Source organism: Vitis vinifera, chromosome 19 (assembly GCF_030704535.1).
Source record: "Vitis vinifera cultivar Pinot Noir 40024 chromosome 19, ASM3070453v1".
NCBI classification, from domain to species: Eukaryota; Viridiplantae; Streptophyta; class Magnoliopsida; order Vitales; family Vitaceae; genus Vitis; species Vitis vinifera.
In genome coordinates this window covers 6,906,975-6,934,580 of record NC_081823.1, presented here as the reverse complement: position 1 = coordinate 6,934,580, position 27,606 = coordinate 6,906,975, and the positions used below count along the sequence as shown (strand labels likewise).

The following is a 27,606-nucleotide window of genomic DNA, read 5'->3' as shown; positions in this document are numbered from 1 at the left end:
ATCCATTGAAACATATTATAACAATCTTCAAGGATTGAAGGAGCTCTTGATGCTTGAATGCTAAGTAACAAGTGCTCAACCACTTTCAATGCTTGCAAGCACTCTTGATGCTGAAGAGTCAAGTTCAAGCACTCGAGCACTTGAAGCCTCAATCAAATTAATTTAATAATTAATACAAACTTTATACTAAATTTAAAATACCTTAAGGTCTATTTTATGTCACATGTTATACAAATTAGCCTTTTTCAAAGCATTCTATACTTACCTATATCACAGCAAATTAATTACAGAGTGGATAAATCGAACAAAATTGTGAGCAACTTAGCAATATGATGCACTAACAGTAAATAATTAAATAACTAATTTATTAATTTATTATAATAATAATAATTATTATTATTATTATTATTATTATTATTAATTTTTCTTTTGGGGTGCGTTTTGTGGAACAAGAGCACCAGCGAACACGAGTGACGGGGACCGGAGCGGCAGCGTCAGTGGCCTCAATGGAGTTTAGGCATCGAAACTATAGAGCTGAAGAAGAAGCCCATGCACTCCCTCGCTCACGCGCCGTCACGCATCCACTCTCCTCTCAATCTTCACCTCTCCACAAGGTCCAATTCTCCCTGCGATACCTTAACCCCCCATCTGGTTCCATAGAAATCGAAAGAAAAATCAGAAGAAAATAAAACAAATTAAAACTTTTCATCTTATATCTCAACATCTGAACCTTCTTGCGCTACAATTTCAAAATGCATCAATTCACTAGCTTGCGATTTGATTGTTGTGTTCAAAGATAGAATTCTTTGATTATTATTGTAGGTTGAGGTCGTGGATGACGAGAAAATCGATTTCTATGATCCGCTTAGAGGGCCGAGTGCTGATGCAATTGATGTGGAGGATTTACAAAATGACGCTTCAACCACAGGGCTATCCAGTGCTGATGCAATTCAAGTTCAAGCAAAAGAATGGACCTCTTTCAAGAGATTGTTGATGCAGAGGTTTTCTTCATCCAAAATGGTTTCAATTGCAACAGTAAGCATGTCAATTCTTTTATATTCATATATGTTCCGAGATCATGTTGCAGTCTTGAGCATTTTTCATTCTTGAAAAGATATTATGCTGCGATGGAAGTATTTTTCGCGGATTTTAATTTTGTTCATTGGATTATAATTAGAATTCGCGTCCTAATGGGCTCACCATGAATACTATTCTGCCCAATCAATGAGAAATTGGGAAATGTTGTAGCTTTGTGGAATTTTGAAATTATCTTATCAAAAGAAGATTTTGTTTTTCTGTAATTCTGAAATGACTTGAATGCGGGAAAGCTTCTTCTAGCTTTTTCTTGATGTATGGCCATGATCTCTTGCTGTATTCCGTTTAGTGATCTACTGAAACTAGAATAGAGGCAGTTATGACTTTTAAATATGGGGTGTTTGAAGTGTATGTCATACACATATGCATACCTTTATAGCCACATCCATTCTTTCTTCTCAGTTATTCATGTTTGTTTCAAACATAAAATTTTAATGGCTTAATCCTTTTTTTTTTTTTTTTGGTTTTAATGTGCTTGAAAATATTGCCAATCAGAAAACTCATTTCGTAAGGTAGGAAAATAGATGTGGCTATCAGGTCTCTGCTTGCAACATTCAATAATGGCAAAGTAATGCAGTTGTGGTGGACTTATATTTCTCCCATTATATTATATTAAAGTGTTTGTGGCTTCATTGAAATTCTACTTTTATTTTCTGTTACACTTGTAACTGGGGGACAATGTTGCTCTTGCAGACATCTGATGTAATAGTCAAAAGTGGCAAAGGTATGGCTCTTTTTTTTTTTCATTCATTTTTTTTAATCATATTCATTTATTGGCAAGCAATATTGGCCCATGAGGTCTGCTTGCCACTTGCCAAGTTGTCTTTTAGGAAAACTGTAATGTCTCTTATCATAGTTACATGGTGACAAAAATTGCAGCATATCAGAAATCATCAAGTATGCATCTACAGGAGCTTGATGATCCACAGAAATTTGCTGAAGAGGGTGTTAAGGTCATCACATGGCAGGAGTATGTCTCTCGATTACATGAACTTAAAGATGAAATTAGTCGTGCCTGGCGTGCTGAAGATCGTGTAACATCGTTGAAGCTATCCATCAAGGCAAGAATTGATGCAATTTTATGTTCGCATATTTTCTTTTGAACTTTATTTTAGATTTTGCTCCTTTATGCTCTATTTAGGATTGTTGAGAATTTTTTGGAAAAACAATAAATTTGATCTTACAACATCTGCTTCAACCCCAATTTTCCTAAGTTTTGAAAATTTAATTTCTTTTCCTCAATCTCCTTAGAAATCAATTAGAATGTTAAGGATTCATTTTTGGCTTGGATGGCAGAAGAATGATGCCCCCTGTTGGAGACTGCAAATTCCATTTTGGTGAAACTATTGATGGAAATACACTGGGCAAATTTTGCTTGACTAAAGAAAAGTTTTTCTAATAGCTGGTAGCTGTATCTGTTTTTGACAGGGACAGGCTGGGCCAACAGAAATCAACAGGATGACATGTGACTTAGTTTGAACATTTAGATGTTTGGTACACCTGACAAGCAGTCCAGATAGGATAGACATATTTTTTGATTTATCTCCAATACGACATGAAATCCTATGATAATAATTTTTTTTTCGCCATAGAATATCAACCTAAGTGGAAAACATATCTCATCGCAAGGTCTATGATGTAGAATGACCTCCTAGGTTGATTGTCTATAATCAAATAGGTTGGTTAGGACTTCACTAGTTTAGGATTTAAGGAGAGGATTTGCGATTAAGGGCTGTGGCAGCTGGGAAAAATAAATAAAAAGCATAAAAGTACAAGAAAAGAATGAAATCTTAGAATCTCATTAAAGCGTTTTGGGAATCTCACTTAAAAGAGAAACAGTGGAGTTTCGCAACTGAAAATTGCAAATATGTAGAAAAATTGTTATTATTCATCATCAGTATCGTTTTATTGCAAGTAGGCTTATTTCTTAGCTTTAGAGAATCCTAAAACTCCCAAAAGCATGAAAAAAGAAACTTAATCCATACGGTAATTTATTAAAACTTTTATTTCTTTCTCAAATTGCTAAATCTTCCAAATAATAGAATTAGAAGTACAATATATTTTTATTTTTATATTTTTTTAGAATTAGAATTAGAAACTTAAGGCTTTATAGAAACCTTGTATGATAAAAGTTTTCAATAACGAAAAAATTTAAAATTCTAAAAAGGACTCAAAGCGACATTTAAGAAGATAGAAAATTTAGTAATATAACTTCTTTTAAGAAGACATTTCTAATACAAAAGCTTCCAAAGAATCTAAAAGAGTAAAATTTGACTTTTTCTTCCTTTTCTAATTGCATATTGGGAGGATCACTAGAAACTCCTCCCATTTGGAAGTACTCAACTCTGATTAGTTGGATGCTTGATATAATTTATAAAGGTCAGGATTGAGCTTTTGAAAATCAATGGCTATTTCACTAAAAATCTCTAGTATCTGCTTCCTTGATGAGTTGGTACAATTTGATTTTTGATGGCATACTCAATCTCATAATGTGGCTTATCATGAGGTGGTAGCTGAGTATCCATTTCATCACTTTTATTGTCTTGATGACCATGGTAGCCAAACAAATCTTCGACATTAAGGGCCTGTTTAGGATATCATTTGACTTCTGTCTTTAGCAGTAGAAGTAGTTACTGTTTCTGCAATTAAATGTTATGTTTGGGAATTGTATTTTGAAGATAGTTTTATAAAAGATAGGGATGATTTTTGACCTTTTTAAAATTTTTAATTAAATAAAAATTTGTGTCTTGCTTCATGTTTGAGAAAAAAAAAAAAAAAAGAGTTTTCTTACTTCTCCAAAATGTGAATAAATTACTTCTCCAAAATGTGTTGATTGACTTTCAGCATTCTTCTCTTTTTTGTTGTAGGCAATCTCTTGGTGGTCTTTTTTATGATGACTACTTAGTCAATGAGTTTTGCTTACTGATGTTTTTGACCGTGCTCTTTGTGTGATTGCTACCGCATTTGCTCCTTTTTCTGTCCAATTGAGCTATTTCAACCAATTTTTTATTTTTTATTTTTATTTTATTATTTTTATTTGTTTATTTATTTATTTTTTATAAAAAAACATCTTATGTTTGTAGCATCCAGATTCTGTTCAAACCAACTCAAGATAATACTGGTACCCAAATTGCTATCGTTGAACTGAATGAATCTAATAATCTACTTTGATCCAATGCTGTGAAAGTATATCTTAGGGCGAAGGGCAAGTTATAGTTTTTGTCTAATCATTCCCTTCCTGATGATTCAAAGGATAATGAAGAATGGCATAGGGAGAACTTAATAATCATGAAATCAGTCCCTCCTGAACATCCATCTCCTCAGATTGTCTCATTCTTCATCGAATCATATGTGTGATGTAGATCTAGCAATGATGGAATTTATATTCTGTTTACTTACTGAGATATAAAATAATATGGATCTGTTGTAATTGTGATGCTCCCTCCGCTGTGTGTTGGCACTTTCTACTGCTTCCTTCAGTCCTGCATTCACAAGGGTGGCTGAGGTTTTCCTCAAATCATCTTCTCCATAAATCCAGTTTTCTACACTCTTCATGGTTGTCTTTTCCCTTTTTTTTTTTTTCAGAACCTCCCCTTTCTCTCTGCTATATGTTGCTTTTATAGATGCTAGGTGACTGTTATGATCCTCAACCCAAGGCATGAATTCACAAGGAGGGTTTGCTCCCTTTAAGGCTGTGTCACCTGTGAACCCAGGATGAGCTGGGCAACCTCCTTGATGGCCCTTTAAGGCTGTATTACAAAAGTTATGCTGGTACCCAAAAACTCTAGGCAAGACAAAATACCTTCATAGGGACTTTATGCAGGTTGTATACAACTTCTGGTTCACACTATTTTTTCTCTCTATATATATCAGAAACAAAATATGTATAAAGAAATACATAAGAAGGATGATTCATCCTCCCTAAAAGACAACGAATTGACTGGTTGACTCTACTGTGACCAGGGCTCTTTCAATATCAGAGCTATAATTAATTATAGGTCTTGAATTCAAATTTCTCCCACTATTTTTTCCCATCTATTTATTTGTAATCCATAACTGCTAAATTGTTTCTGCACGTGCTGGTTGGGGCTACATGTGAGAGAGGGTGTTAGCCTAGTGTACATTGTGGACCTATATCCTAATAGTTTAAGCTCTTAGGAAAGTTTATAGCCTATATCTTAATAGTTTAAGCTCTTAGGAAACTTTATAGCTTAACAATTAAAATTTTGTAAATGTAATGTAGTGGATGAAATTGTTCTTTTCTTTTCCAAAGAAAAAATTTAATTTTTTTGGCTACATTAAAAAAATTACCCTTGTATTTTCACCCGTGTCTCTCAATTTAGCCTCTAAATTTTTTTTGAAGCAATGTCACTCCTATGCTACATGCATGTCACTTGAATTTCTCTATCTATTTTTTTTTAAATAGTAATTCTCAATAGAAGGACCTATTTGCCTTTAGGCATAGCTTAGGTTGAAAAAATGGAGAGTGATGAAGATAATGGGATTTTTAATTCATGAAAGATGTATCTCGCCTCTATATGGGATTTTTTCTTTTTTTCTTTTTTTGATAAGTAAACTCTATATGGGATTATTAGATCTCATATAGAGAACTTTTGGTGACTCATGAATACTCCCTGTATGCTTTGGGTTGTCTTTTAAGCTCCCTTTATCTAATATATTTTCTGTGGGTTTATCTATCAAAAAAAAAAAAAAAGATCTCATATAGAGAAAATATGAAAAATAAAAATAAAAATAAAAATTCCCAGATCCATTAACCTATCAACTTATCCTATCTAATTGTCAGCCACACGAGATGTTTCTGTATCCCATCCCACGTTCTTATCATAACATGGCCTTACTTCAAGCTGGTATATTGGCTTGATACTCATTTATTCTTTTTCCAATTTTGTACAAGTCTCAATATATGTAAAAAAAAAAAAAAAACTCAACACTGTTGATACAGTCATTCCCAGAACCCCTTTTGTGTGAGAGTACCACCCTACCAGGGATGATAACTTGATTTGTGTAAAATTGATTTTTCTGTTCTGCAGGTTGCTAGGCTTCTGATGGACACATCTGTTTTACAATTTTATCCTACACTGTTTGTTCTAGCTACAGATGTAATGGATATGCTGGGGGATATGGTTTGGGAGCGCATCAAGCGGAAAGCTGAATTTGCCGAAGATGGAACCCCTATCTGCTCTTTATCAGGTCCCTCTCTCTCTCTCTCAGTTTCATGTGCCATTGTAATGCAATCGAAAAATTCTGCATGTCGATAATGTGGCTCATTACGCTTGGATATGGTATTTTCTAAATTAGCAAATTCTGACCATCATTTCAATAGACATAGTTTCAAAATCCTAGTAAATTAGTTTTTGGATGAGAAATTAGTACTTGCTAACTTTGTGGTAAGTTAATACTTAAAGAAAAAGAAAGGACCTTCGCGGCTAACTAGGTTCGATTAAATTTTTAGTGGACCCTTTTCATTTTATCTTATAATACTGTTTTAAAATTCTTAAACATCTTGTGCTAGGTTATGTAATAAGGACAATGAAATACATCTTAAGGTTCTTAAGATTTCTTTAGTAATTCATCTAACAAGGGCAATGGCATGGAATCCATGTCCAACATAGATTACCTTCTGACCTAACCTGGTGCCATGCTGTTGTATCATGTATCTGGTTTAGTAAAGCTGTATGATTCATCATGGCAAGATTATAAATTTGTAATGCTGCGTAAATAAATAGCACAGCAGATGAATACGTTTTTGCTGTTATCTAGGGGCCAATGGAACAACTTAGCAACAGGGATATGAATGCTTGGCTAAACTTACACTTACCAGCAGAAAATCCAACTTCTCCTGTTTCTGATTGTTTTTAGAACCTTATAAGATTTTCACATATTGTTGATTGTGTTTATTATTGTGACATTTAGAAAGTTTTGCCTGAAACCTAATTTTCTTTTATGCAGAGAGCTTTGAGGCAAGCGATATTTGCCTCGATGCCAAAGAAACTTGCAACAACTGGTTCTGCAAAATTGGTTCCATTCGAGAGCTTCTTCCACGCATGTGAAGTCCTTATATGCTTGGTTTCATTCCTTATATTCTCTATATTCTTCGATCTCAATATCTCTAGGTGCTTCAAGGATGCTTTTCATGTAACATTGTTCATTGTTCATTGACATAGGCATATAGCCTGAAATTTTGGCTCATACTTTTATTTGCTGATGTATGTTATGTGTGTGGTCTATTGGGGATCTAGGTCAGATGGAAATATCTCTGCATCTGTTCATAGATGAAAAATATTAAGGGATTATATCCTTATTCATACCTAGGTAACTCATGCTGAAAATGGTTTTAAAACAACTATTTTTTATTTTAGTTTTTCATAATTATAAACATAAGTTCCTCTTACACACATTGTTACAATTTAATAAGAATCCTTTTAGGAACTCTTAAGTTTTCTGACTGAATTTCTTTTGTTTCCTTGGTTTGCACTAGTCATTTTTGCGCTTGTTAAAGTTTGATTTCAGTTTTCTTGGGTTTATTTTTTATTGGCTGTTTATGTCCTATTGTTCTTCAGTTATTTAGAGCTAGCAATGTTGTCTTGCTGTCGTTTCTTGCATGACCAACCCATAAACAATCTCAATCGATTGGTTATGATGACTAGAGGTGTAGCAGATCCATTGGCATCTTCATATTGCCGTCTGTATATGGTGCATTGTGCACAGAAATTGCCCACATGTGATAGAGGTATACATTTTCTTTTTCATTAATGCACATACAAACATTCTCCAAGTAATTTGTGTATTCCTTGTACATGCATTTGTACAAATACACGCTCAAAATTGCCAGCTTGCATGTAATCATACACAGGGAATGAAATGGAGTGGGTTCTGGTCCATCATCTATGTTGAATCCAGATTGGAGTACTGAATCCAAGTGAATTCCTGCCCTATCTATTGCATTATTATAAACATTTTACCATATGCCTAAAAGAGGGGAAAGAAAAAGGAAGAAGAAAATTAAATGTATAGCCCTTAATATTTTGTGATATTTCTTGGATACTCTGTGGTTTACAAGATTACATTGACCTCTCCTGTTAGAGTTTGTACCTTGACCCCTCCATTAACAGAGATGTGAAATGAAAAAAATGTCCACACTCACAGTAAAGGCCAAACAACATTGTTTTTTTTCTTTTTTTATTTATATTTGTATTTATTTAGTTATTTTAATATTTCTGTTCTATTATTCCCTTTCTTCTCCTTATTTTCCTTTTTGCAAATCAAACTCTTCATATAAAAAGAAAAAGACCCTGGTTCAATTTTTCCAAAATCAAATTCGTCTTATGTACAAAAAGGAAATGTAGAAAACAAAAACAAGGGACATTAGAGCAGCCATGGCTACTGTTTCTTAAATGGAGACCAAAGGGAAAAAGAAAACAAAGTTTTGTTCTTATTTTCTTCTTCTTTCATAAAATTCTCCAACCAATCTTTCTATACCAAAAGGCTGTAAACCCCAAACATCCAAGTTCTTAAACAAACCTAAGCCCCAAATAATTGAAATCACTAGATTTTTTTTTTTAAATTGAAATTATGAAATAATTCCAAAAGAAGCAAAAATTTTGAGAAAAAAATTGGGGAAAAACAGACTTTACAGTAGTAGGTTGGCCATGATTGCTGCTGGAAATTATAGACACACAACTACTAGAGCATAAAAAGCATAAAATAGATGGAAAAACATGTGGGTATGCCCAATGCAGAGAAACTCTAAAAAAAGATGTGCAAGATAAATGAAGAAGATGGTGATGAAGATAATGAATGATTAAGGTTTTAAAGGATTAAGATAAAAGGGAGGGTCTTGCAAAGCACAACACACCACTGTTTTTCCCTTTTTATTTTTTAATGAGAAACAACAATGTAATATATTAAATAAGGATTTAAAAAGTACAAAAGAAGGATGAGAAATCCTCCCAAAAACAGTGAACTAAACAATTGGATCCTCCAAAATACTAAGTAAACCTATACACCTGTGGTGTACCATAAACCATATGGAAAGAACACATAACAATCTCTCCTTGCTAGCCCACACCTTTAAGCCTACACACTAACAACCAATCAAGTTGAATTACATTAAGGGGAATGCCCTTAAAAGTTGTGGTGCAAGAGACCCAAAAGGAAGCAAGGAAATGAATGATATCCTAAAAAACTTTTGAAATCCTTGCCTTATCCTAAAAAATCCTAGCATTTCTTTCTCACCACACAACTCAAATCGAAGGCAAAGAAGCAGTTTGCCACAGTATTATGCCTGTATTGGAGCTTGCTAATCCCTTATATGCAATGGTCATCATGTCACAAATACTCCTAGGAGGAAGCCAATCCAACTTAGCCAATCTAAATAATTTGTGTCACAACCCCAAAGTCAATGGACAACGTAAAACATTACTCAACATACAAACATCAGGATTAAGGACTTTGTAGGATCTTCTCAACTATAGCATATCATTGGTATTTATCTTCTTGTGTGCCATTGACCAAGCAAAGGACTTGACCTTAAGAGGGACTCGAGATTTCCAAACAAAATTAGTAGGGAGGAAAGGAATTGGGTCAAAATGATTGGACAAGACTACAAAGAAAGACTTCACCACAATAAACTTGATGAAGATAAAAGCCAAGCTCTCACATCTGGAGCAGATGGAGAAAGCACAACACACCATTGTTACGATGGAGAAGATGGACATGAAGAGGAGGATTTTTAGGTGTTAGTCTTAAAGTGGATGAAGAGAGATTGAGGTTTTCATGATAGAGAAGATGAGCAAGATGAAGAATGTTATTAGGATTTGATTTAGTTAGAATTAGTTTAGAGATTAATTTAAGGTTAAATTATTTTGTTTGAAGTTAATTAAGGTTAATTTATATATTAATTTGTAGTGAATTTAAAGGAAAGGTAAAGTGAGATTTTGAGAAAACTTTGGTTGACATCAGCAGATTGTGTAAGTGAACTCTTGGTTGACTAACAGTAGGGCAACCAAAACCTTGGGGGAGGTTAGTATAATATCATAAACAACAGAGGGTGTCTGTAGAATATCACCAAACCTTAGTGGGTAATCAAGTATGATTTCCCTCCTAAAGATCAACATTTTTACCAGTTTGACTGAAAACATCCTCTATGATTGCTTAATTGTATTGTTGCAAAAACAATTGAGATTATACCAATTCTAGACACCCATAAAATATTTAGTAGATCCAATTTGTATACGATCCAGTTGTTGAAGAAATGTTCATTTATTGCATGTTTGTATTATTATGGACCATTGTTGGTAAGATTATTTATTTTTAGATAAGCTATTAATATTAACAAAAAATACTAGTTAAAGTTTGGATTAGTAAACCTTAAGAATTTTAATACATGAATTGCCTTATTTTTTGAGCTACTACCAATTATTATCATTTGATTAAGTTGTGTATACAAAAAAAATAATAATAATAATTTGTAATATTTGGCCCATAACTCTATGTGCATGTGCTGAACCATTTATACTTCTGGCTTGTTATTCAGTTTATTAACCTACACAGAGCAAATACTGGATGTAGTTAGACTGGTAAAGTATCTTAAATAACACTGGCATGTCAATGTATCACCTGTCATGTGCTTGAGTTTTGAATCTTAACCTTTACATGTAGGTTTTGGTATCATGTTGAGTAAAAAAAAATTGCATTTTGTCCTTTTTTCAGCATTGGCTGGATGGATTATATTTATTTTCCCTGTTTTTTTTCCCTCAAAATTTAAACAATCCCATAGTTTACAATCATTTTCAATCTTTACAAATACAAAGCATGTGCATAATTACAATATTGATACAAATGTAGATCTGGAGGAGAATCATCCAAATTGCTTGTTGGGCAATTCTGCAACTGAGTATCTGATATACCTCTCCATGCAATAACACACCACCAAGTTTCTTGTGGAAATTTATGCTGTTCTTTGTTTGACAATTTCATAACAGGATACCTGATATCTTGCATCAATGACATCAAAATTTTATTAATGAGGATGATATCAGAAAAAGAGGCCACACATGGAAATTCTTCAGCAAACAAAAGGTTGCTTGTCAGTTTGATGGAACCAACCATTGAATATATTATGAAATGCATATTTAAGGATGCATCTCAGGTGAGCTATGGAATTACATATGGCTGTCATACTTTGTTTCTTAAACCATTTTAGTGGCAAACTTTCTAGATGTCAATAATATACTTAACCATGCTTCTAATATATATTGAAAGAGGCAAGTGGGTGACATACTTGTGAAGCTTGGATTAGGGAGAAATGAATCAGAATTGTTTGGAAAATTCCCATTTGTTTCAATTATTCTCCATCATCTACTCAAGGAACTTCCAACTGAAGTAGTCAGTTCTAATGCTACAGAGATTCTTCATCTCATTGAGTCCTGCAATGACTATTCTTTTGATCAGGTATTGTTCATATGATTCTCATGTCATGCACACATGCTTACCTTTATAGCAAAGCTGTGTTCTGTTTTGTAATTGCTCCCTTTGAGACAGTCATAACTTTTAAATATGCAGTGTTTAAATTATAGGTTGCTTGGATTCAGACTGGGTGAAAGGGGATCTCAAATGGACATGATCAATGCCATTATTGATAAAGTTATTCAGGTATTCAGATGTTTCTGGTCTGACTTGTTTTATGTTCAGAATTCCAGTTGTTTGCGCTCATTGCATGCGTGTTTCTGGTCTGACTTGTTTTTTTACCTATCAAAATAAATGTTTCTCAAGTCTTCATGATATTGTCTATTTTTTCTCTACGTAGGTCCTATCTCCAATTATATTTGGTCTAATTGTTTGTTTGTTTTGGATTTGTCAATGCACTTACTATTTCATCCTTGGTCTTCACCAAGGTAGTTTGTTTACCCCACATCTTTCATATATTTGTGGCAAACTAGTGACACATTAGTGAATTTTCACTTGCCCTTCATATGTTTGCTCTTCCCCATGGTTTTAGAGTATCACCAGACACTAGGAGACTAGCCTATGTATGTTCTATTAGCTTCCTTTTATATCCTTGGAGTGCAGAAAGACTTCCAAGTTTTTCTCTGTGAGAATGGGCAAATCTGTCGAGCAAAAATGCTGGATGAGCTAGAAGAATATAATTGAATATAGCCATTGAGGTCTTGCTCAGGTGGCAAGAGTTTGATGCAAGGATGATGAAATCAGAGAGGAAATGCAACTCTCTATTCTATATTTTATTGAGAATGCAAGTCCTAAATAAGTAGGTAGTCTATACAGGAAGATAATTACGAAGAAATAAAATATTCCTAAGGACTAGGAAACCATGAAACAGAAGAATAAAGACTAGGTGGTTACATGTCTCTATTTAAAATAAAAAAACAAATAAATACTCTAATAAAGTAACCGAATAATTAGTTGATAATTGGCTAGAGTTTATTTGGAGTTATCTCCAACTCCTCGTCAACACTCCCCCTCAAGCTGGGGAGTATATGTCCAGTAGGCTCAGCTTGCTTGTGAGCTCATCAAAGTTCTGATGAGGTAGTCCCTCTGTTAGGATGTCTACTGCCTGTTCCCTTGTAGGCACATACTCCACGTTAAGCATCCCTCCTTTGATCTTAACTTTTATGAAATAACGGTCTACCTCCACATGTTTTGTTCTATCGTGGTGAATGAGATTGTGTGCTATGCTAATGACTGCTTTATTGTAACAGTATTACAACATTGGATTAGTTGTAGTCACACATAGTTCTCCTAGAAGCCTTTTTAACGAAACCAGTTCACAAATCCCTAGAGCCATCACTCTGAACTTAGCTTCAACACTACTTCTAGTCGCCACTGACTGCTTCTTACTTTTCCATGTGACAAGATTTCCCCAAACAAAGGTGTAGGATACTGAAATTGATTGCCTATCTTCGATTGATCCTACCCAATTCATGTTAGTAAAGGCTTCTAATTTTCTCTCTTCTAATTCCTGAAGAAAAGTCCCTTTCCAGGTGTCATTTTGAGATATCTCAAGATTTGAAACATCGCTTCTAGATGTTCTCCACAAGGGGCGTGCATGTACCTAACTTACCACACTCATTGCAAAAGCAATATCCAGTTGAGTGTGCGAAAGATAAATAAGCTCACTCACAAGTCGTTGATATCTACCTTTGTCCACAGGAGTCCCATTATTATGTGTTCCAATTTTTTATTTTGATCCATCGATGTATCAGTAGCAACTGAGCATACTGGTTTCCTTCAGTAAATTAAGAGTACACTTTCTTTGAGAGAGTACAATACCATTTCTGCTCCTTTTCACTTCCATTCCAAGGAAGTGCCTTGGGGGTCCATGATCCTCAATTTCAAATTCTCTAGCCATAAAGCCTTTGAGTCTTTCCATCTCCTCAAGATCATTCCTTATGAGAAATATATCATCAACATACACTATAAGGATGGTGATCTTTTTTCAGTTTTGGTGAATCCCTTAAACCATGCCTTGGGAAATTATTTCAGACTGTAAAGGAACCGTTTCAACTTGTAGGCAAGATTATTTCTTCCATTGTCTTCAAATGATGGTGGCGAGTCCATATAAACTTCCTCATTCAGTTCTCTGTTTAGTAATGCATTCTTGGCATCTAACTGTTGAAGAGGCCAGTCTAGGTTGGTTGTTAGTGACAAGAGGACTTGTATAGTGTTTAATTTGCAATCGGTGCAAATGTCTCTTGGTAATCTATCCCATATGTTTAAGTGAAACCTTTAGCAACCAAACATGCTTTATACCTCTCAAATGTCCCGCATGATTTGTATTTGATGGTGAACACCCATTTACAGTCCATTGTAGTTTTCCCTTTTGGCAATTAAAGAAGTTCCTTGGTATTATTTCTTTTTTCAATGTCTTCATTTCCTCCTAAACTGCATTTTTCCACTTAGAGACAGTTAGGGCCTCTTGTATAGACCTTGGAATCTCAACACAAGAAATGTTAGTATTAAAGTCTTGAAAAGAAGAAGATAAACCTTTATACAACACAAAGTGGGATATGGGATGCATAATGCAAGATCTTACACCTTTCCTAAGGGTTATAGGCAAATCTAGTTTCAGAGATATATTGATTTGAATTTTTGTGGGCAGAATCTAAAATACCTGGATTGTTTTGCAAATCTGTCACACTCAGTTCAGGCTTTTGACAGTGTGGTTCCATGATAGGCAGCTGCCTTTGAGGTTTAATCCTTCTACTATAGACACAAAGCTCTTGTCTCTCCGGATCTCCCCATGTTTCGGAAATGTGTTGAGTTAGTGATATAGTAGGCTCAACTGGATTGAGATGAGTGGAATTAGGTAGTTCTATGGATTCGGATTCAGGTTGATTTCTAGACTCAGGTTGTTCAGGGGCAGATGGGATACTACTAGGCTGTGATTTTAATTCCCTGAAACCCTCTTCACTCTCAAGGTTCTCCCCCTGAATAATCTTAGTAGAAAAGTACGGTTAGGACTCAAAAAAAGTAACATCATTGAAAACAGAAAATCTCTTTATGATTGGAGAAAAACACTTGTACCCCTTTTGGCTAGAGAGTATCCCAAAAACACGCACTTGATGACTCATGGATTGAGTTTGCTTCTATTTTGGTAATGAACATGGATGAAGACCAAATATCCAAATGTTTTCAAGGGTAAGGAGTTGAGTGATCTAAATTCTGGGCTAAGACTCAATGAGGACGGACACAGGTGTATGATACTAAAGGACATAGCTCGGGAGTCAGTTAATCAGACAGCATGTCGGACAACTTCTCCCCACAGGTATTTGGGTACGCACATGGTAAACATGAGGGATCGAGCAACTTTTAAGAGGTGATAGTTTTTTCCCTTGGCAAGGCCATTTTGCTGAGGTGTATTGACACAAGAACTTTGATGAATGATGCTATTTTGTTTTAAATAACCTCCTAAAATAGAATGGAAATATTCCTGACTGTTGTTACTCCTAAGGACTTGGATTTGTGTGTGAAATTGGGTTTTAATCATTGAATGGAAGGTTTTAATATTTTGCAAGTTTCAGATTTTTCTTTTAAAAGGTATACCTAACAAAGCCTTGTGTGGTCATCAATAAAAGTTACAAACCATTTAGTGCCTAAAATATTAGTTACCTTAGATGGTCCCCAAATATTGCTATGGATAACAAAAAGAGGCCTTGATGATTTGTATGGTTGTTGGAAGAAAAGAATCACAGGTATGTTTGGCAATTCGACAAATTTTACGTTGAAAGGAAAGTGGGTCTTTATTTTTTAATAACGATGGAAACAAGTTTTTTGAGTAAGGAAAATTAGGGTGGCCTAATCTATGATGTCACAGCATTATTTCATCACCGGAAACAGAAACAGATTCAAATCCAAAAAACAAGAGCTTGTCTAGTCCTAGTTCCAGTCTGCAGTATCTATTAAAAAATGTAAATTTTGGTTAGTAGTTTGATGCTAAACCATTGTGGACTACCTATGCACTTGTCAAATAGCCTTAGGACATTTTTTTCCCATAGTATTCATATCATTAGAACAATCTACATCCCAAGATCTTGTGGTGGATGCAATGACTATTTATATCTTTAAAGTGTTAAACATTTTTGTTCATTGAATTAGAGCTTCATTAGATTCATTTTTCTAAATGTGCCAGAATTTCATGCTCAAATATTTTTGAAAGCTCATTGTTTATTTGATAACATCTACTTTTTCAGGTTGTTGCCCAATTTAATTGTCTTGATGAATACCTGAAAGTGGTGGATTCTTATGTGGATATTGTTCTTCAAAATCAGATGGTAAGTTTGAGTGGCTTGTGACTTGCAGCCCATTTGTTTGTATTTTGTTTAAATCTTCTGAACCAGCTTTTATGTTGTGTTGTTCTTGTACAGCTTTGTTTTAGGATGTCTTTGTCTGATGATTCTCTAAGCTGTAATGCATTTAATTGAAATTCACACTTTTGGTAATTTCTTTTTATGTGGCCACAAAACGGATCTGTTTCTGCAACTGTAGATTTTCAGGTCAGCGTTTAGACTTACATATTATGCAGAAATTTCCTTACTCTTGCTACCACCTGTGGTTCCCTGACAAATAAACTAGATTAAAACCAATGGTGTGCTGGAAAAGCATACTTCTTATGATGACATTTCTTCCTCTAGGTGCTACTAGGATTTCTACTTCCTCCAAGAGAAATATGGATCACATGCTGACATCATAAGGTGACCAAAGAGTCACTCTTTTTGGTTTTCTCATTCTTGTTTCAAAACAAGTTGCACCACCAAAAATGTTCAACATCTCAAAAGAGAATTCCACAAAAATTTATGTTTTTGAATGTTCATCCTCACTTCTTTTGTTAAATGTTAGGACTAGCATGCAAATTTAAAAAGCTTTAATATCTCAGCATAAAGGTAATTTATACCATGTGACTTCTCCATGATAAAGTTATCATGACATGATTAAAATTTGAGTCCCAAAATAACTGCTAAACGAATTCCTTCAAATTCAACGTGGTGGAGAAACTTGTTTGAGAATAATAAGGTAACCAAGTACAGGACTGCATAAAGTTCAAAGCTTGCTTTGAAGTTTCTAGAACGTTTTTCAGAAATTTATACTAGATATTTTTCTTAATTATTTATGTTAGTTAACTATAATTGATCAAGTGCTTTTATGTTTATATATCTATTAAAATATAACATTATTTTGGGTACACTCAGTGTATATAGTACTAATGATTGTATCTGGAGCACTAGAAGTTGCTCCGTAACTTCCCCAACTTGTTCTGTTTCTTGCTTCAAGCCTTGAATGCCATAAGGGGAACACCCCCAACTTTGGCAGGAAAACCCAGGCAATTCTATTTGTAATGAAGAGAAAAAAAAAAAAAAAATCAATTATCTCATGGGTAAGACACAGAAAAGAGGAAGGGGCAATGGATTAACAGTTGATCTGCTGTTAGTTGCTGGTTTTGCATATACCACAGTGACTAGCATTGAAACCAAGGTGTGTTCTACCAGCAAATGTCTTGGGTTAGACTACTGAACTTTGTGTTTGGAGTTTATAAGCTTTCATTCATACTGAGAAAGCATATTTTGAATTGATTAGATGGCAAATTCTATAAAATGCTTTGCTGTGGCTGGTTGACCATCTTCGGAAGATGATGGAACACAATTTCTTTCGCAAATTTCAGGACTTTAAGATGAAAATGGCCTCATGCAATCTCCAGCATGACATAGAAGTCTAGTTAGGGAAGAAGAAGGTTTGGTTGCTTATGGAATTGAATTATTGAAGCAATAAGTTAGCCACTTAACAATTAATTTGTTAGAATTTTCAGTTGATTAGGCATGAAAGAACATACCCATGGGATGGGAATGGTAAAAAAGAAGTTATTGAGACAGATGTGTGACAACAGGAAAGGGTAGAACCACAACTGTACACATTAGAAATAGAGTTTGCACTGATTGTAGGTCATATGAAAGACATTAATTGAGAATCTGCATCACATTCAATGGTCTCTAATAGTTACATCAATAAGGAGTGATATGGCTCAAGGTGTAGGTGATATGACAAGGGGAAACTCTATGAAGACACAGGTTGTGAAAAAAACATGGTTACTGTGATTAAATAGAAAATAGGACTGTAGATTGAACTAATAGCAAGATGGGATTCATTTAGCCGATGAAATGGGTAGGAACATTGTTTGAGTCAAGTTAATTTTGGATGTGCTTTCTGGACTCAATCTTTTATTGCCTTTACTATATTTGGATTATAACCAGATTCATTTGAATCTATTTAGTAGTTAGGATGTATGCCAAAATGTATGCCAGGCAAACACCCTCCCTTACATGTGGACCCTTACTTGAATGTGGAGAAACAAATTAGTATAAGAGACTAACAACATCCCTCACAGTAGCAGTAGCAGTTACAGATAAATAAATGGGGAAATAAACAGTAGGAAAGACTTGAACTCAAAACCTCTAGTTAACTACTGCTTTGATACTGTGTTATGCTATCAACTTTCCTAAAGCTTAAACTGTTAGGTTATGAGCTGACAATGTATACTAGGCTAACAATCCTGAAAACTAACTTTTGAATTTGGATATATTGCTATTTATCTTCTATTTTGACTTACTTCCCTCCTTATCCATCAATTTATGCCAGGATAATTATCTGGATGCCATTTTGGAAGGTGTTTCAAAGCGAGCATGCAATAAAGAGATTGATGAAAGTGAACTGGGAAGCTTGCAATCCATTTTTTCAAAGCTTCTTGCTCATTTTAATAACTTAGAAGACATATTTGCTTTGGTATGCCTCCTGTCGAACTCCTTTATGCTGTGGTCATACCCTGAATTTACTAAGGATTTAGAAATGAGTGATTTGTTTATTTGCTTTTAATTTCTGGGTTCTGTAATTTGATACCATAGTAGAAGTATAATATTGGACTACTGATGTGAAAAAATTATATTGATTATTTTGTAGAACCATTTTGTTGAGATCTTAGATGTAATGTACGGAAGCTCAAGGAACATCATCAATATGCAAATTCTCAATATTGCAACAAGGTATTATTTTTTGTTTAGTAACTTTATATCCACATCCTAATTAGTGTGGTCTAGCCATCTCCTTGGCATTTTTGCACTGCACGGAACCCCTCTTGACCATGATTTACCTGTTTTGATGACATGGTGTTGCTTGAGCTAGGTTGACTGCCATCTATCTTGGAGGAAAATGACTTTGTGATTTCCATTTTCCTTTTCCTTGTTACTAGTGAATATTATACCTGTGTCATGTTGAAAGTACTCATGCCATCTCTTAGTGTTGAGCAGTTATATCTTATCCATATTTTGTTGGGCAGGAATGGTTACATTCATGATCCAGCAACCATACAGTTACTTCTTGAAATCTCTCAGTCTCTTCATGATGGTATAGATTTGTTTAACATGAAGGATAATGATAATCAACAGCCAGCACGCCTAATATCTCGTTTTGTCCAAATGGTAACTTCTTCGAAGTGTGGGTGTGTGTGTTTGCCTTGTTCAAATTTTTGGAAGGTGTGATTATTCATGGCTTTCAATTTGATTTGTTGTAAGGTTGATTATGGGATAGAGATGGAACACCATTTAACATTTCTAGTTGAATGCCGTGGAGCTTTTAGTAACATAGAGGAACTTAAGGTTTGTTTTCTTCTCATTTTTATTTTTTTTTCCTTTTCCTTTTTCAAAATGTGAAAGAATGATGCCCATTAGGGTTTTTTGTTACATGTCAGTGTTTATCATTGTATGTCATAGAATGAAACACACTGGCAATAATTTAATTAGGACACAACTGGTGTCCCATAGTCATCAAATTTCTGTTATTATTGAAGCATTAATGACTTGTGATACTAATTAGACATTCAGATGCTCACTAAGCTTTATCTTGAGTTATCTTTATGTATTTTACAGCCATTAAACTTTGCAGATATTCAAAGTTCCTCATGCAACTGATCCCGTTATTGGAATTTCACATATTTTTTTAATATCACACTAGACTCTTTGGGACTTGCTCTTTGACGAAATTTATTACATTCCTGGATTTGAAAAAAAATAGATCATTGATATCCCTCACACTTTTATGATCAAGAGTACTAAATATATGAAATATTAGAGCTCAAGATAGACTGCCTGGTATGTAAGAGTGAGGGGTATGTACATTATTTGCTGGCAGATAAAGTTTTGTGCATATAGATGTGGGATAGTGATGTGGAAATGCTTGATTGTTTATTTAAAAAAAAAACTCTTTTCTTTTCTTTTATTTTATTTTGTTTATTTATTTATTTATTTTTTTGCTAGGATAATTGGATTAACAAATAGATACAGAGTCCTTAAGTACAGCAAGCAATTCTAAAATGACCAACAGTTTACTGAGCCAAAAAAGAGGGAAAAAAAAAAAGAAGAAATCACATGGGTTACTTATTTTTTGGAACACTCAAATGTTGTTAAAATGCTTATTTTGCTTCCTGTATTTAGCATGGAAACTGTTACAAGGTTTTCTCCTTAAAATAGTGTTTGCAAGATACCATTGTGGGAGAAATCCTGGCTTTAGAAACCAGACCACAATTGTCTATGGTGAAGGTGGGCTTCCCATCAAAATCCATACATTTTTCCTGCGAGTATTCATTTAGCATTCCAATTCCTTTCAGGAAACGCTTGTTCACTCCTGCAATTGTTTAGCAATTAAAGCTATGAAAGAGGCCAAAAAACATATTAGTTTTGTCAAATCCTGCATAGCATTCAGTGAAGTTACAATACCTTCTATTTCAGCTTGTCCTAAGCAGTTGAACCTTTATCTGGAGACAGCAGAGGTAATTTTTCGCTTTTTTTTTTTTTTTGGTTATGGTGCAAATTGATTTAATCACATACATCATACTCATTCTTGTTCCAATATATCAGGTTGCTCTGGTATGTGGTTTAGTTTCTCATTCAGATGGACTTATAGACTCAGCACTTGGATGTTTACAAACCTTAGACCTGATGGATGGTTAGTTCATTACATCTCTGCTGCACATCATCTTCTTAACATAATTAATTTCTCTCCTTGAAATGATTAGTTGCATTTAAAACCATCTAACTAGATTTTATATGATTAAAGATGTTGAACATAAATGTTGTTTATTCAAGGTTTTTGTTGTTCTTCAAAAATTTGTTTTGTATTTTTTCCCCACTTTTTGTCAATGATGTAGATTCCTAGATATATGTTTGATGAATTGGTTATTTGCATGTAGGTTTTCAAATACTGATTGATGTTGATGGAATTCTCTCCTTGATACGAAAATTGTGCAGCCTCTTGGTTATGGTTCCAGGTGACTAAAATATTTCTTCTTCTTAACTCCTTAGAAAATTTGTGTTGCATAATGCAAATAAAGTTAAGCTGATTTTTTATGTGTTCTTTTCATTAATATTCATTTTAGAGATACTAACTGCATTTAGATTTCTTATCCTTATTTGCTGAACTTTTATTTTACACCATAACTAAAAATTGAAAGGGGGGAAATGGGATGGAGTATCCAGTACTTCTCTTGTATCATGTCAACATGTTGATGTGGTGTAACCTTCTATTAAAATTAAGCCATGTAGATCCATACTAGTTGGATTCAGATGGTAAAAAACAGTAAAGAATTTACATTGAAGGAAATTCTTTAAAAGAATGGTTAATCATTCAAAATTTCCTTAATTATGTCTAAAATCAAGTTTTGTCTTTCTCATGAACATTGATCAACACTTTCAATCAGTTTTTTACAATGAATATTATTCATAGAGCATGTGCCACTTTGTGAGATCTCTTGTTTGAGGTGGAGAAAGAGCACATTCACAATGGATGGTCTGTGGAAGACTTGTTCAACGGTGTTCTTGGACAAATTGGTTGGAAGAAAAATGTGAAAGGAAAAAATCATTGAAATGAAAGTAAGAGAAAGAGAGAGCTTGGTTTTAGGTGTAATTGGGGACAATTTAAATCAATAAAAAGATTTTTCTAAGAAATTCCTTTGATTTAAGTTTAGTTTTATTTTATTTTTTACCTTTGACATTCGATTGTAAAAATCTGTGTAGTGTGATTTCGATGGAAGGGCTACCAGATTAGCATTGCAGTACAACTTGGGTGCTAGATACTTTCTCAAAAAGTGAAATAATAAAATTAGAAACTACATGCAATTTCCATTTAAAATTTTAAGGCAATAATGGCAATTTTATTTATTTATTTACCATTTGGCATTTTATGTTTTACTCCATAATAGGATTTAGGTTGACTTATAATGCTGGTCCCATTTTTGGGTTTTGAGTGGAATGGAGTGGATCAGTAACATATCTAGCCCTCAGCATTTTTTCATGAAGTGGCACAAAGACTCGAACTTGCGTTTTCATAATCTAGAGCCCAAAATTATCAGTGGACCAAGCAATGGCCCCCAGCCTGCCGCCCCCACCCCCCACACTTAATGAGCTTTTCAAATACTGTTTAAACACTTGACATAATACCAATGACAACAGGTGTATATAAGACTAGGATACAACATTATTTGTCTTGCCCTTTCAACCAGTTGAGTTCACTCAGGTTTATGATGCTTCATATTCATGATGTATGATGAGGGTTTTCTTCTATTTTTGGTTTCCTAGCTTATTATTGACTTATGCAGATCCCGTTGCAATGGAAGGTGTTACCAGAATTGCTTTTAAAGTTGCATAAGATTTTGTTTTTCTTTTTGCTTTTCACTATGTTGTCTGATTAATATTTTTTTTTTTATTGGAATGTTGTCTGATTAATATTTCCATTTGAAGGCAATCCTGAGCAAGGAGCTGCCTTTATCCCAAAGAGCATATTATCCCTCGTTAGTTCCCAATCATGGTATATGTTATATCACATCTTTGTTTGTTGAAAACATTGGGCAATTTTTTTTCTCATTTTCTTTTTGGTTTTTTTTCATCATTGTTTTAACACATTGCTGCAGGATAACACCAAAAATGAGGGCAAGGATATTATGTGCAATTATTTCATTGTCAGCAACTTTATCCCAAAATAAGCTCCCATATAATGTTGATAATATAGAGGTAATGGCACCTTTTATCTTCATAGGTGTTAAATTTGATATCAATTCCAGAGCTGATGAAAATAAAACAGAACTTCCAAGTTTGGAAAATCATTTTTGAATAGGGATGTAACACTGAAATTTTCCATTGTGGAAGATCAAATTTTTGCAGTGCCTGAAATTGGAGAAAACTTTTGATGGTTTCACACTCTGGGTGAAAGGTCAAAATTCACTTTTCCTGCTTATGTTGTCACATCTGGTTAACAGATGTTTTTATTCACTTTCTTTAAGTGAATATTTCCAGGCAATGGACTATGTTCCATGATATCCATCTAATTCATGAAACACATGCACATGGGCCCCTGCATGCAAGCACGCATTCATGGTTATTATTGTTCGCTATTATTTGTATTGATCATGAAGGAAGTAAATTGTTGTCCAAGGAATGATGGTTACGAAGTTGCTTCACACTTTGAGGTGCATGTGTATAAAAGCACGTAGCCTTGTTAACTAGTGCCGTCTATGCAAATGTTCAATTTACATTGTGGCTCCTAATATCTCTCTTGACCAGATTCTGGGCAATGACCTATTGTTCTTTGGTGATTCAACCTATTTGCAAGATCTTGTTTCATTGTCTGAGTTTGTTCTAAAGGAACTGTGCAATAAAAGCGCGTAGCCTTGTTAACTAGTGCCGTCTATGCAAATGTTCGATTTACATTGTGGCTCCTAATATCTCTCTTGACCAGATTCTGGGCAATGACCTATTGTTCTTTGGTGATTCAACCTATTTGCAAGATCTTGTTTCATTGTCTGAGTTTGTTCTAGAGGAACTGTGCAATGTCATCCAACAAGAGCCTTCACAGGTACCTATGGGTTTAAATTTCTATTATTGCATTAAATTACTTATTTATTTTCTGACTTGTAACCCTTGAATAAAGGCTGCTCGGGGAAGCATGGCGCTTGAAGCTTGCAACTGCATTGCATCATCTTTCAAAGTATGTACCTCTATCATTTCCTAACCAATTTTCTTGATTTTAGTAACTACATTCAGTATTATTAAAATGAACTTTAGAAATCTGTATTGTCAAAACATGCATACAAATGCTTCCCTATGGAGGAGGGCACATGGTCTTGGGAAAATCCTAACACCCAAATGCAGCAGGCAAGATTAAGTGAAATAGAAAAGACAAAAGTTTTATGTGGTTCAGTGTAATTGCCTACATCCATAGGAGAGAGATCAAATTCACTATTAAACTTGAGAAATACACACTCAAAACTCACCATTCACTTTTTCACTCTAATGAAATCCTATATAAAGCCGTGTATCTGTAGGGTCCTAAGGACCAACCCTAAGCCAATAGTTTCTTAATCATAGTCAAACTAAAAAAAAAAAAGGTAATTTACCTAAACCTAAACTCTAAATATTTAATTTCCCAATAATAATAATAATTTGAGTCAGAAAGACCAACTCATGGAGGTTGAACCTGCCCTGTGGTTGCTTCTAATCTTCTAATTAGTTGCACCCTCTTGGATGGTTATAAACATGGCATCAGGGTGAAAGCAAGTTTTCAAATGGATGGCTTTGATTACCTTAAGCTTTCAATTTTATCTGGTAGATTAACATGAACCAGTCCATGTTATTATTTGGCCTCACCTCCAAGTGGTGTGAAAAGAACTTTCGTCCCTTTCGTCCCCCAATGGGCATTTTACTGCTTATAAATAGACATTTTCCATGGGTCAAACTGTTTCTCAGTAGTACTTTGGTGTTGTCTGATCGATAGTAATCATGGGCAGCTCCAAAATTTGAGTTTACTCCACTTAAAAGTTTTAATGGATCTTCCAAAGTACCCAAACTGCCATCTTATTGTCTCTACCAAGTTACTGGATAAGTGCTCATGAGCTACCTTCCATCCCAACCTATACCCAATGCCCTTGTAGCCTTCCCCAGAATGGAAAGCTGAAGCAAACACATGGCCTATGCCACAGTTGCCAGCAACCCACGAAGAGGAGGACTTTAATGTTGATTATGTGTTTTCCATTTTATTCTCACCATTTAGCTAACATTTCTATTTTCTCCTTGTTCTGCATTGGGCAGGTAAGCCCGGAAATATCACCTATCTGCTCCAAGCTGATGGAAACTGCCCAGCTCTGTTTGAGCTCCAACAACAAGTATCTGCAGTCAACCATGAAACTTTTAGGCGAACGTTTGCCATCATTCCCGGCAGCTCCATCAATAATCATCAGATAGGACATAAAATTGTGATATGTTAAGTTTCCCGTATGATTGGAATGTGAATATAATTATATTTCTTTTTTCTTTTTCTTTTTTTGGCTTCACTATAGTATAAATTTCCTTCTAAATGTTTCAATCTTTTTGTTCATGGTAACAATATCCTGAAAAGTGAAAATATAAAGATATAAATCTTGTTGGATGGGTCCAAACTTGGGCTGTCCCGAGTATTGAAAATTGGGCCCCGCTCGAATTGAAGGACAATTCACCAAAGAAACATCTTCAGACGTGTTACCAAGGTTTGGTATTTGAGATGCGCTCCGAGATGCGTAAAAGTTTAATGCATTATCACTTAGCTAAATCCTTTTTTTAATCAATTTTTTTTTATAAAAAAAATAGATCTAAAATAAGGTGGGAGAACCTTTTTAGAAATCATTTTTATTTATTTTTAAAAATAAAATTCTGCTTGAAAATTTGGATATGAAAACATTTTTTTGTTTATTTTTTATTTAAATAAGGTATATTTGTAAAATGTAATAATTTTCAAAGAATTTTCATATTTTTTAAAATATTATAAAAAAAACTGAAAATATCTTAAACTTGTTATAAAAATAACCTTAATTGCTATTAGAAGTTGTCAAACATGGTCCCTAAATTTAAAAATTATTTTTGTTTTGAAAAACAAAAAACCATTTTATAAAACACTTTCTAAATAGATTCAAAGTTTGTGGACTTAGGGCCACCATTTAGGCGGGTTAACTCAATCTGACTCGGTTTAAACCTAATCGGATGTTTGGATGAAATCCTTTTTAATATTCAAATTGGATTTGAGTTAGGTTGTTTTAACCCAATCATAATTTAAGTTGGCTCATTGATTCAAGTCTAGCATGAACCTAATTTAAGTTTTTTATAATATTTATAATACATATTATCTTATATAATAATATTAAATTTTTTATAAAAATATGTAAATATATATTATTTTAAAATTTTATTTTATTTACCATTTAATTTTTTTTATAAATATATAATTATTTTTTTAAATATTATTGATGAATTTTGAGTTATACGACACAATAAATCTAAGTAATCCTACCAACCCAAGTCTATTTTGAAGAACTCGAATTCAACTTGGGTTCAACTTTTAAGTCATCCAAATTATAATGTTATGACTTGGGCTTACCTCAATATTAAGCTAAAAGCGACTCGAGCCTGATCCTTACCCACTGAAAGCAGCTTCAATTGTTTTACCCCAACCATATATATGCTATATTATATTATATTATATTTATATTTAGTTTGTGAAATGAATGAAAAATAATATGAAATACATATTATTTTTTCACGTTTTAAATAAAAATTATATGACATTCAAATATTTTCTAGTTAAAACAAATGAAATTTCATTTATGTTTAACTATGTTTATGATTAAAATATTTAAACTTTACAAATATTTTTATTTTATTTTATGTTATTTAATATAAATATCATATATTAATATTATTTTATAAATATTTTTTTAGTTTTTCTTTTTTAATCGTAAATTTAATTTATAATAAAAAATTTATTTTATAAAATGAATATATTAAAAATAAAAATTTGATAAAAAAAATAAAATTTTGATACATGAGACATGTATATCTCATATCTTCCCATGAGATTAACATATCCTATATGAAATGGATGAAAAATAGAGGGTGGATAATATATCCGAATCACTTATCCTATCTCATATTTAGTTAAATATAGGATATGATAAGTGATGAGATAACTTATCATATCTCATTATTAATAAAACATAGAATATGATATACTATATTCCATTCCATGTTATATTCGATCAATCAAATGTAACCTTAATGTTTTAGTTTTATCATATAAATTAATTTGTTAAATTTAATTATGGTTAAGTTGATAATTGTTGTATTAACATAAATTTAACTATTATTGAACTAAATTAACAAAGAACTTAATCACAGTTAAGTTCACAGTCAGAATTTTCACTTAATTGAGTTGCATTAACAAAAAATTTAACTACAATTAAGTTCACAATCAAAATTTTCACCCGAATTTAATAGTTATTGAGTTGCATTAATAAAGAACTTAACCACAATTAAGTTCACATTCATAATTTTGTTTTTTTGGTTCGCAATTGGGATTTTTGTTTTTTTACCACCATTTTTAACCTTTTTCTTCTATCGCTCTCTAATGAACTCGTTTTTTTTTATCGTGCTTGAAGATACAATATGGAATAACTTCATTTTTATTATGTTTGAAGATATAACATGAGATAACTTGACAAAAAGATGAGATATAAGAGGATAGACAAGATGATAAAATGAGATGAGATAATTTTTCCAAGGATTGCAAATGATACAGAAATAGATGATAAACAAAAAATTTTCTAGGGCTTTTAAAGAAAAGATGAACTTTCCGTTCCATATACCAAAGGATGAAAATGAAATAGAAGAAGAAGGTGAAAGATAATGCGTCGTTCAGTAAATGAAGCAAAAAGAGAAGATGGGCTTTGAAGGAAAAGATGAGGAGTCATTAAACAGAAGAGGAAAAATAATTAGTGTTGGAGGAAACTAAAGGAATGACATTTTTGTCTGAATCAACAATTATTTTTTACTTTTTGGCCGGTGGGTTAGGTTTGCAAATATTGGGGTTAGTTTGACCCATTTATCCAAATAACCCGTCCCCCAAAGCAGAAGCCCA

At 33.5% G+C, this 27,606-nt stretch overlaps 1 protein-coding gene across 2 annotated transcripts; it reads left to right on the top strand.

The window, feature by feature from the left end:
- The first annotated feature begins 437 nt into the window (after window positions 1-437).
- On the top strand, window positions 438-25,026 carry LOC100245313 (uncharacterized). 2 transcript variants are annotated; one of them, XM_059735310.1, is made up of 23 exons: window positions 438-614; window positions 823-1,035; window positions 1,789-1,819; window positions 1,975-2,156; window positions 6,147-6,306; window positions 7,066-7,162; window positions 7,677-7,846; window positions 11,100-11,266; window positions 11,380-11,568; window positions 11,680-11,769; window positions 15,825-15,905; window positions 18,262-18,405; window positions 18,580-18,662; window positions 18,956-19,097; window positions 19,191-19,274; window positions 20,282-20,443; window positions 20,532-20,619; window positions 20,864-20,941; window positions 22,410-22,476; window positions 22,580-22,679; window positions 23,404-23,520; window positions 23,596-23,652; window positions 24,753-25,026. In XM_059735310.1, exons 1-23 carry the CDS (start codon window positions 507-509, stop codon window positions 24,903-24,905), a joined length of 2,763 nt encoding a protein of 920 aa, XP_059591293.1. In that variant the 5' UTR covers window positions 438-506; the 3' UTR covers window positions 24,906-25,026. The 2 variants fall into 2 exon arrangements, with proteins under 2 accessions (XP_059591293.1, XP_059591292.1); XM_059735309.1 differs by lacking the exons at window positions 23,596-23,652; window positions 24,753-25,026 and having other exon boundaries at window positions 23,229-23,456.
- The last annotated feature ends 2,580 nt before the right edge of the window (window positions 25,027-27,606 follow it).